Source organism: Perissodus microlepis, chromosome 12, assembly GCF_051167445.1.
Source record: "Perissodus microlepis isolate ML-2025 ecotype Zambia chromosome 12, ASM5116744v1, whole genome shotgun sequence".
Taxonomy (NCBI): Eukaryota; Metazoa; Chordata; class Actinopteri; order Cichliformes; family Cichlidae; genus Perissodus; species Perissodus microlepis.
The window spans coordinates 26,875,697-26,893,432 of record NC_140472.1 but is presented as its reverse complement, the minus strand read 5'-3'; the positions used below and the strand labels follow the sequence as shown (position 1 = coordinate 26,893,432).

Here is a 17,736-nt window from a genome sequence, read left to right as displayed (position 1 = left end):
GCTGTACTAATATTGTCTTCTTATCGAGTTGTCTTGCATGAAGACCACAGATAAGCGCCATAAATCAAGCTCATGTCAGGTCTAATGGGTCGAAGTGCGTTTAAGGTTCGCTTACATTACCCTTTCTAATATCTGTTGCCGTGTTGCGAGCCTTTTGAATTGTCGTGAATTGATTTACACTTCGGGTAAGCTGGGACAAGAAATGGAATTTCAACTTTTACATTGAAGTTGTTTGTTTTTCTTCTGTGGTTCTCGTTTACTTGACCTGCATGAAACAACACAGTATGAACGTTGACGTGTGCTTCAGTCATCCGCAGTGACATTATTAAGTGCAGGTGGGTTCTCTTCACTGCTCTTCTTCTTTTTTTACATATAGATATATATTTAGTTTTTGTTTGCATTTGTCCTCCACCTCTACTCATTCGCCTAACGAGGTCGTGACAGAGAAGACAAACGTGCTTTGGCAACAAAACGTCCAACGGTAGGAGAACTGCGAAAATACGTGACAGAAAACTTATATTAAATTTCATACCAGAACTATTTGATATACAGATCGCGTTTATCAGTTTATTATCAAGAGTTATTAAGTGCTCATATGATTTTTAAAATTATTCTTGAGTGAAAGCGCCTTTCTGAATGCTGGTACGTCCTATAAAACCCCACTAGAGAGTGCTGTGGTACAATTTTAAGGACAACCATCACTAAGCTATTCCAATTCTTTATGAAAGCTATTCATAAGTAAATGGTTTTGTGTTTGTGAATTATGTAAAAAAAAAAACATGTACTAATGTTCTGAAAGTCCTAAGCCATTAAATACAAATACACACATCAGCCAACTTTAATAAGTGCCTTCAAATTTGCCTTCAAATGGACCAAGCAGCCAAGAACGTTAAAGCACAGATATAATCATTAAAATATGTTTCTTTATTATATCCCAGAAAAGATAAGAGGTTATTTCAAAAATACACAATAATAGAAATGAGATATGTAGGCCTATAAAAGAGGTAAACTAAACAGACTTCTACTCAAAAAATATCATAACTCAACAAACTGACCTATTTAGTAACTGAATAAACCTTCTTTTAGCATCAGATTTTGTTTTGGGGTATTTCGGTGGGCCTATGTGAAATGTAGCTTCAGTTTCCTGTTCTTAACTTATGTGGTCTGCTGCTGCTGTAGCTCATCTGCTTCAAGTTTCAACCTGCTGTGCTCTTCTGCATACCTTGGCTATAATGAGTGGCTATTTGAATTACTGTTGTCTTCCTATCAACTCAAAGCAGTCTGTCCATTCTTCTTTGACCTCTGACATCAAGAAGACATTTTCAGCCAGAGAAACTCAAGACTTTCAGTCTGCCTTGAAGCGATCCAAGGGTGTATAGTATACCCAGAACATGGTTGAGACACATCTCTCGGCTGGCCTGGGAACAACTCAGCGTTTCTCCGGATAAGCTGAAGAAGGTGGCTGGGGAGGGGGAAGTTTGTGCTCTCTCTGCACTCCAGAGAAACCCGAGAGATTGTTGTGTGGAAAAATCCCAGTAAATCCCAGTGAGTCCCCGGAGTTTCTGAACTTCTCAGACCAGTCCTTCTGGCACCAATAACCAAGCCGCATTCAAAGTCACTTAAATCACTTTTCTTCTTCATTCTGATGCCCAGTTTGAACATCAGCAGGCTACCTTGACATGTCTACATACCTACATGCACTGAGTTGCTGCCATGTAATTGGCTGAACAAGTGTCCTTCAGATTTAAATGGCAAATGAGTTTATGCATATCCAGGTTAAAAATCTTTCTTTCCAAATACTAAGTCTTGCCCATTAATGTCTTAAATGTTTCTAATTTGCCTTCAATAAGGCACTTAGTTATTAATTTAATACTTGGTTAAGGATTGCCTTGCTATTTAATAACCTACATATAATAAATATTGCTTGATTACTTCATGAGCCACAACATTAAAACCCTGTGAAAGATGTAGTGAAAAATGTCATCATCATCATCATCACGTCACGATGCAGTTTTCTGGTGTCAAAATTTTGGTCCTGTCATTTATGTGGATTTTTCTTTGAATGTCCACTCCACTCATCATGCACTCAAGCCTTTTTGCCTCTGATGCTTAGTTTGATCCTTTGTGCACAGGAGGGTGAATGAAGCATCAAATAACTCGTTTTTATGTGCATGTGAAATGAGACTAAAGCAGAAAGCCTGGGTTAACAGAAAAAGACCTAATATTGTTAATAATTACGGCTTAAGTAAAACATTAAACTTATAGATTAAGTAGTTACAACTAAAAGTCTTTACAAAATGAGCTTTAATATGACAAACTTCTGAAAGCTGCAATCGTAACTTTGTGCCATCATTTCTCTGAAAACAATTTATACTGTTTTCTATTACTTATGTTTTGTTACTTATAATTTATATTTTTTATGTTTCCAGGTAGGAAAGATAAAGCCATAAAGAATGTAAGATCCTCTCAAGTATATCCTCTTGAAGATCACAAACTAAGTGTACTTTTAATGAATCTTAACATAATATATGTTGCTTTTAAAGGTCTGATATAAAATATTACATGTCACTATCTGTGACTGTGGGTGTCATGTTGGTGGGCCTGCTGTACTCCATCTGTTTAGCCTGTCAGTGGATTTATGGTTGGCCTGACAAGCCTGGGTATAAGAAGTACATAGAAGGTCTTAATCCAAGGTAAATTTTAAAATAATTTACACATGTTTCTTTATTGTCTTTTGTTTTGTTTGATGTTTTTGTTTTATTGGCCCACTCATTGAGCAGTATGTTTGTAATTTTCATTTACGCTTTTGGCCTCTTCATCAGGCGAATATATCGTCTGACCCTCGCTACACTTGATCTTCTCAAATACCTGCAGTATTGGAAAGTTTACTTTCAGCTGAAGTCATGGTATAATGATGAGAGGAATCTAAAGTATTATGAAAAGGTATGTTAAGGATAACTCGCTGAGAAAATCTACCTGTTTTCTTGATTATTATTTACAATCAATGACGTTATCAGTTAAGTCAGTGCTGAAGAATGTGTGAATAATCAGTTTGTTTGTGTGGACGCTTAACAGGGCATCACGTTCGGCCGCAGAGGCAACAAGCTGGACTTATACCACCCTCCAAATGTAGGGAAGCTGCCATCACCGGCGGTAATATTTGTCTACGGAGGTGCATGGGGCACAGGAGAAAGGTCCACTTACTGTTTACTGGGGAGTCGGATGGCTGAAGAACTGAAAGCAACTGTAATTTGTCCTGATTACTGCACATATCCAAAGGTGAGAGATTTTAAACAACACACAGTAATCACAAGGATGTTATGAGTCATAACATCCTTGAATCATAACTTATGAATGATAATATTTTATCGCATATGTGTGTTAGTTGATAAAATACATATTGAATTTAAATTAGGTAAAAAAAAAAAAGGTAATAAACTAATAAAATAATAAACTTGTTTCTAAACTGACTCTTGGTTGACTGTGACTGGCAGGGGGATGTTTTAGGGATGGTCCAAGATATCGCTGACTGCTTGATTTGGGCCCACCAGAATGGAGAGAAATTCAACTTTGACAAAGTAAGACAGCTTAGTATTATTTAAGTATTCTTTATAAAAATTAATAATGAACCAGTTACCTCTGTGCTAGGCACAGAGCTAGGCATGCAAGGACTCCTGATATTCTGATGTTTATCAACTTCCTCACTGCCCAGGGAAAACTCCAAAACACTGCTGCTCGGCTGTGTCGGTCTAGAATTAAAGCAGTGCTGAGTTTTGAGCCCCTATATACAGACTAATCATGCTTGTACTTTATCTTCGTCAGAGCCTTTTTAAAAATAAAATCATTGTGTATCTGTGCATTAACTTTATCTTCAGCAGGTAAAAATGTATAATCACGTACAGCATGCTGTTCTGTGTTGTATTTTTTTTTTATAGGACAACATTGTATTAATTGGGCATTCAGCAGGTGCACATTTGTGTACACTCACCACACTGTTTCTTGTTGAAGAAAGAGAGGAGCTTTCCATAGAGCCAGGCAAGCAGCAGGAAGTCTTGCTCTCGATAAGAGGAATTATTGGTAAGAAATGAAGTTCATCATTTAATATTAGTATTTGTTTTCCATAATGGTCTTCTCCTACAGTGATTCAATATATACACATTTCAATATTGTGATGTTTGTCTCACCCTTTGTATATTACCAGATTGTATTATACTCTATCTGAGCACTCAAAGACTTTGTGTAACTTGCCTCATTCAAGCACTCCCACAAACATTATTTTTCTATGTCTAAGTGCTTTTTTATCTAATATTCACACTGTGATGAACGCATCAGAGACATTTGTGCAGACAGAGCCAACCAGGGATCAAACCACCAACTATCTGATTAGCAGATGACCTGTTCTGTCTCCTAAGCTACAGACACATTTACTCATATTACTATTTTATTATAAGTACTTCATATTTTCACATTTAAAAAATATGAAAATTAACAACTTAATCAAAAAATGACCTCTTTCTTTCCTGTTATTCTTAATAAGGTAGACTAATTGTTTTATATTCACCGGACAGGTCTGAGTGGCGTCTACAATATCGTGGACCATTATGAGCATGAACAGAAACGAGGAGTTGAACGAGTGTCCCCCATGCACAAAGCGATGAATGGTGTGAAAAACTTTCCATACTACTCACCAACACACTTACTAAAGAAGCTCAGCCAGGACAAAGTCAACAGGTGAGTGGAAAAGGATTAAAAAAATGGGTTTAACACCAATTCTGAAATCTAATACATCAATTCTTTATTGGAAACACAAACACACTACAGACATTTATTTACTACAGTCCTTTTTATTCTGACAGATTGCCTCCATTCGCTTTGCTCCATGGGACCAATGACATTATGGTTCCTGCTGAATCTACCATACGATTCTCTGAGCTTCTCACTTTGCGCTCTGTTAAGATGTCATTGAATGTGCTTCATGGAGTCGCCCACACTGAGACTGCTGTTGATCTCATGGTGTCAAACAGACGCCTCTACCGTCGAATCTACAGATACATCAAAGAAGAGTTTAGAAAATTTCTGGGTACCTGCTGACTGCACGTGATTAGAAAAGTATTCACACAGCTCCAATATGTGCTGAATTGTACTGTACTGTAAATTAAAATCAACCATTTAATTATGAGTTTGACTTGATTCTCTGAAGCTCTGATTTTATAAAACTAATATAATATTTTTAACAGTACTTTAATTATTTTGGAGAGATGCTCTTTATAGTGCTGTCAAATAAGTAATCACAAAGTGAAATCAATTATAGAACAGTAGGGTTTATTAGGAAGCTACACACAATATTAAAATCCAGTTACAAAATACCTATTATTGAATTAAATATTACATTCAAATGTTATCTTGTGTTAACATGTCATTACTTATTATTATTGCTTCACAGGCAACCAAAAACATCATAAATGTCTTAAGATCTTCAATGCAGACTAAAAAACCCAAACTTGATTGCCTTAAAATGTAAAAGTTCTAAATCTTATTTACAAAGATTGAATGCTAGATGTATATTATGTGTGTATTTACATGTAAGGACAGTAACAAGCACTTGTTACATTCATGCTTAACAGCCTTACAAACATTTGAATTTCACTGAGTAAAAACCGGGAAAGAAAACACAGAGATGATGTGTGCTAAACTGCACATTTTACAACATTCAAAGTTTTTTTTCTATGATTGGACTGCAGAAGGAATGGACTCATGCTTGGAATACCAAATAGCCATAATTTCCCTCAATAGATTATAATGTTTAAGTGTGTCTGCCTAGTGTTATGTTAAGCTGAGTCTTGGACTCCTTATGGGCTAGTCAAACAAAGAAATGATTTAGAGTAGCTGCTCCCAAATACTGTGCCATAAGGCAAGTCCAGGTGTTCTCTGGGATTCTTCTGTCAACCAAATATTATTATACATAGGGAAAAAAGTAATAACTGGCATTTAAACATACTATATTAGTACACCAGATTCCCTGACATATAACCAGGAGGTAAAACTGATCACCTCCTCCTGTCTGTAAACACGCACACAAGCACAAGTAAAACACTTGAAAACTGTCAACAGAAAACACTTGGCCATATTAAGCCAATTTTCTTTAGATATTAAAACAGTTGTGCCTTGAAACTTTTAGCCCTTTAAGGTGGCTTGGGCACAAATGTTTAAAACAAACAAACAAACAAATGGTCATTTAATTCTTTAGTTCTCTTATCAGCAGCATTTTCCCCATTAATTAGTTTCAATTATGCTTTGGTTAAAATAGATTCCCAGATATTGGGTTAAACGTGATTGCATTTTAATAACGGCGAATGACTCTAATTCAGCTTCACTGTGTGCTCACCAAATGTCTGTTTACATTTTCAATCTTTGTTTCCACTTGCCGCCGTTTTCTTGAATAACCCAGCAGCGTTTTCCCTCGCTCCTGGCTTTTATTTTGAAATTCCCCGTGTACGCACGCGCACGAGGCGGAGTTTGGCGAGGGTCGGTTGGAGCTTCAGTTCAGGATCTCCTGCTGACTGTCTGGGCAGTGCACACATTCTCTGACTGCTTGGACGACCAGTTTTTAGCCGCTTTATGTCACGTTAGCGAAGCGCGAAGAAGTGAAAACCAGTCTGTAAATATGTGACTCCACTGCCGGCTAAACATTAGCGTTTCTACCGAGACAAGGAAGATGGAATCTGTTGGGAAAAACACCCAGAAGAAGAAGTTGTGGCTCTGTGGTCTGCTTTGGTGGTCGCTTCTTGTCCATTTGGCGTCAGGAGGTAACAACTGCAACTTATCTGACTTTATCAAATGAAAACGACAGAGATACGTTTATTTAATGATGCGTTCAGTGGCAGGGTGTTTTAATCTTTCACTTGTTAAATTTGAAGAGTTGTTTCGCTGTTTTTAGTTTGTAGTCTCTGGCTGTGATTAACAGTTTATAAATACCTCGTACTTGTGCGTGCAGTTCACCATATTTGTTGGCTGTGATAAACTACAGCACTAATGCTTATTATCACTTAACAGTAGTTTGTTGACTGATTTCGGTACATAATATTGCGTTACTCTGCATCACAGGTCCTAAAATGTTGACCTGAGTTTAACAGGATTAAACACGATGTGATAGAGGGTAGGCTGCAGGGTCTTTTGGCTGCAGTGTCACGATTCCTCCCAGCAACAATAGCAGTTCGTTTAGTCTTTAAACAGCACAACCCTGTGATTTCTTTTATATTAACTCAGCTGAAAACATCAGTATACCTCTCATTTAAGTAACCCCCACCCATTCTTATAATCTGTGCATGTATGGACGCCCACAGTAGTCTGATATGATCAGAGACCGCAGCAGAAATAGGAGTGTGATGCCCACTGCAGTGGAAGAACTATCAGACTGTGACAGTAGCACACTCAATTAAATTCAAAGAAATGGACAGTTGTTGCTGCCTTAGGAGACCTAAAGGGAGGGAGATGTGATTTTCAGTTTAGCTGTACATTATTTGCATTCATGTGAGCATTCCTTAGCTCATTTGAATGATTTGATCCCGGACATGTGTCATCTAAATTCAGAGTTCATCCAGGCTTTGGCCTCAGGAATTATTTCAGAGTGACTCTCACATACTATATCCTTCTTTGCACATGAGTACTGTATAGATATTTGCTTTACTTCAGTGGATTTCCGGATGTTTTCTATTTTTTTTTTCCATCTCTACTGTCATTGCATTATGAAACAAGCAAGGGCAACAGAGAGTCCACGAAAAACCCAAACAGGCACTTCAGTCAAGTTGCATTTCTGATTTATTGTATAAACTGAGCACACAGGCAGTGACAAGCACTGCTGTCGCCCCTAAAATTAACTGTTAGGTGTTCTCTGGCTTTGTTGTTGAAAAAGCAGTTTGTGAAATCTCTTAGAAAATGTCCTTAATGCACAGAAACTAACCCTGCTGAAATCTAGATTATAGAGCAACATTCAAAACCTCCTGTTTCAGGAGCACAGTCACATGGGTATTGTTTTCTGGTTAGTCTGCAGTGCTCTTTAATTAACATTCCCTCAAAAATTCCAACTTTTGGTCATGTCAAAATGCTTGTTTACTTTTTTTTGGGGGGGGGCATCAGTCTTCATCTGATCAAGAATCCACTTCCTCACAAGCAAACTGGGAGATGCAGTGATGGGGAGGTTCTGACCCTTTTGTTTTAACTAAACACGACTTTCAGTCATATGACTTAAACGTCATCTTGATGACGCTAAAATACAATTGAGCATGCATGTCCATCCTTGTGAATTTAAGAGAAAAATGTTCGTGCATTCCTCTTGAACAGTTTTGGGAAGTGCTTATTCCTTGTTATGTACACAGAACCATGAAGATGAATGGCACGGGACAAATAAATAGAGATAAGTAAGGCTGGATGCCTTTGTGGGTATCAGTTTTTGTTTACTTCCAGCTACATTTAACAGTTGCATCTAAACAGGGTTTCAAACTTAGGTTGGTTACTGGTCAGTTAATTTCATTTCAGCTTTGGAATTTGTTTGTGCTTTGGAGTTTGTAGGTGTTTTGGATTTTGTATGTGTTTTGGAGTTTGTACATGCTTTGGAATTTCTACGTGCTTTGGAATTTGTAAGTGTTTTGGAGTTTGTACGTGCTATTTGGAACTTGTACGTGCTTTGTCTCTAGGGGCCACCGTAGTTCTGGCTTCACAATAGGGACAATCATTTTAGTTTCCTTTGAGCTATTAAATAATAAGTAAGTATATCGTGGTTGTTTGTGTTGGTTTTTTTAATTACTAGACATTATATTAACCAGATGATTTAGCTCATGGTTGACAAAATAGCATTAGTTGACACTTAAAGTCTGGACTTTTGTTTGCGGGGAGTAAATAAGAGTTGGCTGTTAACATGTGAAGCAAGCCAAAATTGTATAAATTTAGGTTAACAAAATAAGAATGTGTATGATTTTAAATATATCTATGTATAGAATTTCTAAATGAAGCAACAGCACGTATGGCCTAGATGTGTTAAAGCTCCATCTCAGTTATACAAACTAAGTTTTATTTTGTTTTCCTTTCTCTGGTTGTTTATATTTTAAATTCATTCTCATTGATTATTGTATCTTAATGTGCCTCAAGGGCTTATTAACATGCTTAACTGATCGAATTGCTTAAAAGAAAATATTGCACGGTCCACACAGAGTGGATCAGTTTAAGCAAACTGCACATTAGTGCATTAACCCTTTTAGGAGGCGGAGTAATGCATGGGCACACATTAACTTTATCTAGCTTCCCCCACTGAGCACTTTAGCTCATTAGCAGCAGGGGGGGGGAAATCAAATGTAGAATGGCCACATTTCTTCAGTTTGTTAACCATTCAATATGCTGGGGACTCTGGAGCTCATTAAAAACTGAACTGGTGGTGCCCGGGCATGGAAGCTCAGACAAAAACGCTTCAGAGCATGTTAGCCCAGATTACAGGGTGATGTGAAATGGCAGGGAGGTGATGTAGAAGAAACAGCTGGGTCCGTCCGCCACGCTGTTTCTGGAACATGGGGCCACAGACAATGTGGGGACGTCAGAGCCTTTCATGTTCAGGTTGAAGGTTCCTGTCAGGGCAGGGCATGCCCGAACATGACGGACTTCCCGCAAGCCTCCTCCACATCCACTGCCTCAGTTTGTACACTGCTGTTATGGCATTAAAGTCAACATATGTAACTGCTATACATTTAAGAGAAACCATGAACAACTTTCTCCTACAGCTACTAACGAGAGATAAACCTGCAGTTCTGCAGGCTTGAGTTTAGTTTCGTCTTAAAGGTGGTTATTATTCTATAGGTAACGTTTTAAAGCTGCAATAATTGTATTCTTGTTGTAATTGAATGCATGGCGCCTTTTAAGTGCAACTAGCCCACCGCGAAGGCTAAACTCAGTAGATCCAGAGAATCTGACAAGTCTTTGAAATCAGGTGAGGTATAATTTGTGCGCAGCGTGTGGTGTAAAGCTCTGTGTGTGCCCTTCCCACTTATACACTGTCTGCTCACTTGTAAAGAACAGCTTTGATGATAATTATGCTGGCTTTTATATCTAAATGTCACATGTCGACTGTATTAAGACCACAATGCTTGACTTGACTTGCTCTGTTTGTTGTAATCACTGCTACTCTACTTCCTGTCCCAGTTCTCTCTTGTACTCGGCTCAGTTTAAATAATTGTGAGTTAGCCTGAAAAAAGACACCAAAATTGAGGACATGTACTCTTCCTCTAAGTCTCTAGGTTTTTTTTTCCAATCCCTTTTCCTCTCACAGCTTCCTTCTATGGTGACGGCTTTGTACAGCTCAAGGCGAGACAGTCGTCCAACCGTAACATGCTCCGCATTCGCTTCAGAACCTCGAGCACAAATGGCCTGCTGTTTCTCGCCGCTGGACAGACCCACTACTTTTTACTAGAGCTCCACACGGGTCGCCTGCAGGTGGGTACATCCATGGCTCCAGCACATGAGCATATGTGTTCAGGCATATAATTTCACACGTTCACGCACACACGCGCACACACACACACACACACACACACACAGTATGCTATATGCACAACATCCAGTTTTTACGTTTTGTGTCTGACTACATGTATGTGCATTATGGACAAACAAACATTCGTCACCATTAGCTGTGGCTCTGTCTCTGTTGACAGTGTCAGTCTCTGAACGCGTTGACACAAGCTGACAAGCCTGTGTGGTGTGAGCTGAGTCTTACTGCCATACCAGTCACTTCTTGTCACAGTGAACACAACGAGATGATGAAAGATTTTTGAGATCATGGACAGATTAGTCACTCAAACCACATGATTGAGAGGCTGGATGACAGTGAAACACACGTCTGTTACAATTGTGGATGCTCATATTAAACATGGCCAAAGTAATGAGGCCAATATATGTGCAAGTAATCTCTGTGAGCCAAAAGTTCAGACTTCAGACTCCTTTAAATTCCCCATTTCAGACAGTTTTATTCCCTCTTCTTATAGCTCTTCATGATATACCCCCAGAAATCTACTTCCAACTGCTTCCGTGTAACAAAGGACCAAAGGCACCAAAGCCCAATATGTAATAAATACGGATTATTTTAAACCATCAATCATGCAGACCTATAGTAGAGTCCAAGAATAAAACATGAAATATCACAAAATTGTTTGTCATTGCAACTATTGAATGAGTTAGTCATCCCATCTCTAACTAGCGTATTGTTCTTTACCCGATATTCTATAATAAGTAATGTAATGTAATATAGAACAGCGGTCCCCAACCCCCGGGCCTCAGACCGGTACCGGTCCATGAGTCGTTTGGTACCGGGCCGCGAGAGTTGAGGCTCAGGTGTGAAATGTATAGTTTTCAGGGTTTTTATCGGTTTTCAGCGTTATTTTGTTATCGTTTACTCGGTTTTCCTGGGTCTTTTCACGTGTGTTATGAATAAATTTTATTTTTTTCGGTACCGGTACTAGTTTTATTTTGTTGTATTTATCCGCAACACCTTAAAGGCCGGTCCATGAAAATATTGTCGGGCATAAACCGGTCCGTGGCGCAAAAAAGGTTGGGGACCGCTGATATAGAAGGTATGCACAGTTAAGTGACCTTAACATTGTTGTTCAAATATTGTCATCAGTCTAATCTTAAACTTATATATCTACACTCCAGTGGCTTTTGTTCTGTTCCATCATGAGCTGTCCTCTTAAACTCAGCCTACAAAACTTAGTCTGTTAAAAAATCAAACGCTTTTATAAATAAATTTGTGTAAACTGTGAATGAAAGTCAAATGTATTCAAACATGTATCATACAGATTTTTTTTTCACTGATCTGTTATTGTAATAATGATTATTTCACAAAGCTTATTGGTTCCTGTTTCTCTGGGTTCTGAATTTCATACTAGAATGAGCCTTAATTACTGGAGTGGAAAACAATGAAATATCATGTTTCAGCAACAGTTTTACATTAAAAGGAAGCTGTATGTGGTTAAATATAGCATTAATTGCCACCTTTTGGGATTTATTTTGTATTTATCAAAATGTAGGTGTACATTAGGTTTACACAGGAATTTAGTAATTAAAGATAAGCTTGTGCCACAAGCAAGTCCTGTAACAGAAGCTTTGCAGGGAGAATTTAAAGGTAAATCAAAATGTCCATTGAAGATAGCTTCTAAAGCATCTTGGAAGCAGCCCTACCAGGCTAAATCAGCATACAGAATGCACAGATATACTGCCAGAAGCCTTTTTTGTAAGTAGACACATTCATAGGAAACATAGGAAGTCGTCAGATATGTATTAGAGCGTTTCTGCTTCAGACTAGAGAAATCCCTGTGACTAAGCATCTATTTGTGTTAGACTTTCGCTGCTGGGAATGAATCACACTGACAACTGTGTAGCAGAGTTGTACCTTAGTAAGCACGAGGAGCGAACTCCGTGTTCATAAACTGGCACTGGTTACCATTTTAGGGGTTTGTTTTGTTTTATTGGTTCCGTCACACAAGTTTTCCTCTGGCTTGGGGTCTCATTTCGTGTGAGTCAGACATGAGCGTCGCTTCCCGGAAACCAGTCCATGAATAGTGGCGACTGAACAGCAAGCCTTGACAAGCACATCATCTAAATGGTGCATTAGTTTGAGAAGGTGATGTGATTCTCTGAGGACATAGCTAAAGGCAAAAAGATAATAGTGCTCTTCCTGCTTTAAACGACAGACAAAGCTCACTGTTATAATCACAGGTGACATCATGGAAAATAAGCAATTTAAATCTTGCTTCTCCTTCAGGGTTCTCTACTTTTGCTTATACAATGAAAATATTTCAAGAATTATTATTTTACATGTGTACCACTGTATAAACAATTTTAGATTGTATTAAAATATTATTTTCAATAACGACTGTATGATCATACCAAACAACATGTACTTGGGCACAAAAGTGGTTTTGCATTACTGGATAAAAATTTAAGGAGTCACTAAAGTTATCAAAGTTCATCCATGAATGTCTGTTTAATTTATGTTAAACTCCTGATGGTGTTCAATTTATCAAAGTATTCTGGATATCACTAAATATATCAAGATCCTTGTTTTAAGAACCAACAATGTCTATATCTGTTGTTGGGTCATTAAAGTTAAGACTTTATATGCTGTAAGTGTTTGTGTCACAGTGATGTCAAACTGTGTTAAACTAAACAAACATAAAATAAAGTCCTTAGAGAAAAGTTGATAGGTCTTCACAGTCGCTGAAGTCAGTAGTGTCAACCTTCGGGGACCATAAACCAAATTTTCATGGCAGTGCATTCAGTATTTCCTGAGGTAATCGGTCTGGAGCCACATGCTGGACCTGCATACTACTACTAGCATTCCTAGCAATGAGTCATATTTAATGTGGGATATATATATATTTTTAAAAAGGGTATTGGAAAAAGTGAAAAGTTAGAAAAAGTATTTTATACCCATCCAACTTTTTTTTTGCATATTTGCCACACTTAGATGTTTGATGTCATCTAATATTAGATAAAGATAGCCTGAGTAAATGCATAATGCTGTCTTTAATTGATGGTTTTATTTAAAAAGCTATCCAAGCCATATGTGATAAAGTAATCGCCCCCTAAACCTAATAACTGGTTGTGCCACCCTTGCCAGCAAAAACTACAATCAAGCATTTGCAGTAACTGGCAATGAGTCACATCATTCTGGGGGAATTTTTGCCCACTCTTCTTTGCCGAATTGTGTTAATTCAGCCACATTGAAGAGGGTTTTTTTTAATTTAGTTTTGTTTTCTTTAGCTATTTCTGAGGTAATATGCTTCCAATCATTGTCCTGCTATATTATGCAATTATTTTTTAACATAGGCCCATGTAAGTTTGAATATTTTTCCCCTTAAATTATCAAAATTTTCATTTAAAAACTGCTTTCTATTTATCTAATAGAAAATACTGTTTGATCAGGAACATTAAAGTATAGCAAATATTTAAAAAAGAAATCAGGGTGGGAGCAAATACTTTTTTATTGTAATGTAATAATAAGCCTAAATTTACTTAATTTCCTCCTTAAGTTGCTCTGTGCATTTGCATAATATTTCGTAAAATGTCATATTTTGTAATCCAGTTGTTTTTGTTCTTTCTCCCAGCTGAAATTGGATCTTGGATCGGGGGAGCAGATGTTAGAATCAGACCGGGGAACCCATCTCAACGATCTGGCCTGGCACCATGTGGAAGTCCATCATGTGCAGCTCAACATCACTCTTACTGTTGACTCAAACTCTCACAGCAGTGTAAAGGTGCCAGGTCCCCATTACAGTCTCAACACAGATGGTCTCTATGTTGGAGGCTCAGGGGGCTTGGATAGACCTTACCTACCCAGAGACCCAGTTTGCTTCCGAGGCTGCATGGATGATGTACTTTTCAATGAACGTGACTTGCTGTCATCACTGAGACCATATACCGGATACAAGAATGTTTATGAAGTGTCTTTAGGCTGCTGTCCCCAGTTCTTTGCCACTGAAGAGGACCCTATCAGTTTCTTCAGCTCAAGGGCTTACATTTCTCTTCCAACCTGGATTACTGAGCAGGAGGCTGTATTTGAGTGCGTTGTGCACACTTCAGCTAAAGAGGGAATTATCCTGTACAATGCAGCCAGAGAGGAGAAGTTTGTGGCTCTGGAGATTCAGGACGGTTTGCTTGTGGCTGTTGTTGGAACAGGTGGAACCAAAACTGAGCTTCGTTCACTCACGCTCATCAATGACAGAAAATGGCATTCCATCAAGTTATATTTCAGTTCCAAAAGCCTTGAACTAACTATTGATGGAGAGATGGTGAAATCTGGCATTATCCCTCACCCAAAAGCGCTCCAGCTTGAAGGTTATCTTTTTGTTGGAGGCATCGATGATGGCACAAGATCTGAAGTCAAAAAGATGGGGCTTGTCTCTGTATCTGGAAAGCGTGCCAGGGGAGGTTCCTTCAAAGGATGTCTAAAGAACGTTGCAGTTAACAGAGTTAAGATGGGTCTCTCTAATGCTGTAGTCACCAAAGATATATCAGTTGGTTGTGAGCCAGAGAAAGAATCAGATCCACCAACTGCTTTGAATCCAACAAATACTCCAGGATCTCTTTTTCACTTGATAACACCAACACCATCGATTGATATGTCCACACTTGCATGGGGCTTGGACAGAAGGTATGGTTTCAATTTTGTGCAGCTTAAAAACCTTATAGTCCAAGAGGGTGGTCGAGCATCTCTTGAAGCCAAACACATCAAGGTTCTCTTGGACTTTAGAAAACTTGGCATTCGACAGTCTCAAATTGTGTTTCGGATAGAGGAGCAACCACTTCGAGGTCAGATAAGGCTTGATGTCGATCAGGACCAAGAGGAGAATACTTTCAGCATGTTGGACCTTTGGCATGAGCGAGTGATGTACATCCACGGAGGCTCAGAGGAACCGGATGATTTTTTCATGTTTTCAATTTTTTCTAGTAGTCGAAAGCAAGTTCCTGATTATTTAAAGGGCACCAAACAGTACCGCTACAATATTTCAGTGACATCCACTAATGATGCACCTGAGTTGAGTCTACCTCAAGGAAATCTCTTTGTTCTGCTGGAGAACTCAAAGAAACGCCTCACCACTGATGTTTTGATGGCAACAGACATTGACAGCAATTACACAGACCTTTTCTTTTCTGTACTTGGGAACTTGAATGCTGATGCAGGATACTTGGAAGTTGAAAGCAACCCAGGCAAGGCAGTGACCTCATTTTCATATACAGACTTAGACCAACTGAGGGTGTACTACGTTCACACAGGGGTTCGAAACTCAAGGATAGTTCTGAGAGTTAGTGATGGGGAAAAGGTCAGCAACACTGTAGTTTTAAGAATTATGGCTGTAGCACTCGAGTATAAGATTGCTAACAACACAGGCCTTGATATCATTCAAGGAGAAACTGCTATTATTGGCTCAAAGCAGCTGGCTGTGCAAACAAATGCTGTGAACCAGGTTGTAGACATTCGATACGATGTCATTGAACCACCTCAGTATGGAGAACTCCAGAGACTTCACTCAAGTGGTGAATGGAGGCATACTGATTCATTTTCACAAAGGCTTTTAGAAAAGGAGCGCTTGAGATATGTTAGTACTTTCCAAGACATCCAGACATCTAATCCCACTGATTACTTCAAGTGTAAAGTTAATGTGGCTGCAAGGGAAACCACTGAAATCTTGTTCCCAATCACTGTGAAGTGGGTAAAGTACCACCTGGTGAGAAACACTATGATAGATTTGGATAAAGTGAGGAAAGTGACACTAAACTCAGAGTGTCTTTTTGCCACAACTGAAGGTGTGACTCTCTCAGAGGATGACCTATATTTTCGGGTTCTCACTACACCAAAGAAAGGGAAATTACTTCTCAACACCACAGTCTTAAAGAAGAACTCCACCTTTAGCCAAAGAGATGTAACAGATCTAAAAGTGCATTACGAGCTAGTTGACAGACCTTACCAAGATACAACTGACAGATTCAAATTTCATCTGGTTTCCAAACATGCTCAGTCACAGAACTATGATTTTCAGTTTTCTATTAAGGCTGATGTTAACAGCGTGTTTATTAGAAATGCAGGACTCTCACTTCAGGAGGGAGAAAGTAAGCTTATCACCAAAGATGAGCTCTTTGCAGAGACTCTGAGCACAAAGGATATGTTTTATACAGTTATAAACAGCCCAAAACATGGAAAGCTAGCCCGTATAAGTCAGTCAAATTCCAATGCTAGCTATGACAACATCTTAACCTTTAGTAATAAAGATATTTTAGAGGAACGTATAATATATGTCCATGATGACAGTGAAACGACTCAAGATGAATTCACTTTCATAGCCTCCACCACCCAAGGATTCAAACCTTTTATTGCAGAAGATGAACCTGGCTCCAAGGAAAGTGTTTTTAACATATCCATTCAGCTGCTAAATGACCAAAAACCAGTACGTGTAATTGATAAAGTTTTCCACGTAGTAAGGGATGGACAGAAGTTACTCACTACTGAAGATCTGCAATATCAAGATGCCGACTCTGACTTTGATGACGATCAATTGGTTTACACTCGACGTGGTATCCCAATGGGAGACCTCGTGCTGGTAAATGACACCACTTATCGGCTGTTCCAGTTTCGACAGAAGGATTTAGAAGAAAAGCGGGTGCTGTTCATTCACAAAGGTGTGAGCTCTGGCAGATTTGTACTTTTTATCTCCGATGGAAAACATTTTGTGTCAGGCCTTTTACACATCAGTGCACATGACCCTTTCTTGAAAGTCGACAATAACACCGGCCTGCTGGTCCAGAAAGGTCATTCAGTGGTCTTTTCCACCAGCAATTATAGTGTAATGTCAAATCTGGACATCCGAGATGACAAGGAGGTTATCTTCAAGTTGGATGATGGTCCAAAGCATGGAAGTCTTTACCGCAATGAAACAACCGTTGTGACATTCACACAAGCTGACTTAAAAGCAGGGCTGATCCGCTATCGGCACAATGACAGCAAATATCTGACAGACTATTTCAACATAACGGTGAAAGCTAAAAGTCTTCAGCTCACAAGCAGGGTCAATGTGAAGGTTTACCTGGAAAGTCATCAGAGACCTCCCATTGTACAGCATCATGATATTTTATTGGTGGAAGAGGGAAAACCAGCAAAGATTGATGAAACTAAACTAGAGGTGAGTATTTTCATTTAAAGAA

General features: G+C 38.7%; 2 protein-coding genes across 2 annotated transcripts in view; both read left to right on the top strand.

Annotated features, from left to right (window-relative positions):
• The first annotated feature begins 309 nt into the window (after nucleotides 1–309).
• Nucleotides 310–5,375, top strand: LOC146376461 (uncharacterized). The gene is made up of 8 exons (XM_084945810.1): nucleotides 310–335; nucleotides 2,624–2,693; nucleotides 2,823–2,943; nucleotides 3,076–3,279; nucleotides 3,495–3,578; nucleotides 3,936–4,077; nucleotides 4,569–4,731; nucleotides 4,857–5,375. The coding sequence occupies exons 4-8, from the start codon at nucleotides 3,223–3,225 to the stop codon at nucleotides 5,089–5,091; spliced, it is 681 nt and encodes a 226-aa protein (XP_084801936.1). The 5' UTR covers nucleotides 310–335; nucleotides 2,624–2,693; nucleotides 2,823–2,943; nucleotides 3,076–3,222; the 3' UTR covers nucleotides 5,092–5,375.
• Nucleotides 5,376–6,536: 1,161 nt separating this feature from the next.
• The window catches only part of cspg4ba (chondroitin sulfate proteoglycan 4ba), a 32,486-nt gene continuing 21,286 nt past the window's right edge, over nucleotides 6,537–17,736 (top strand). Inside the window, exons 1-3 of the mRNA XM_084945809.1 lie at nucleotides 6,537–6,806; nucleotides 10,313–10,476; nucleotides 14,145–17,714. Of these exons, the coding sequence (XP_084801935.1) occupies nucleotides 6,716–6,806; nucleotides 10,313–10,476; nucleotides 14,145–17,714 (3,825 nt within the window). The 5' untranslated portion in view covers nucleotides 6,537–6,715. The remainder of the gene's footprint in view (nucleotides 6,807–10,312; nucleotides 10,477–14,144; nucleotides 17,715–17,736) is intronic.

Bases quoted from the DNA above. Each gene is read 5' to 3' on its own strand.
- LOC146376461 (XM_084945810.1), top strand. From the start codon at position 3,223: ATGGCTGAAGAACTGAAAGCAACTGTAATTTGTCCTGATTACTGCACA. The intron at 3,579-3,935 runs GTAAGACAGCTT...TTTTTTTTATAG, and splicing joins AGAAATTCAACTTTGACAAA to GACAACATTGTATTAATTGG. The intron at 4,078-4,568 runs GTAAGAAATGAA...TTCACCGGACAG, and splicing joins CTCGATAAGAGGAATTATTG to GTCTGAGTGGCGTCTACAAT.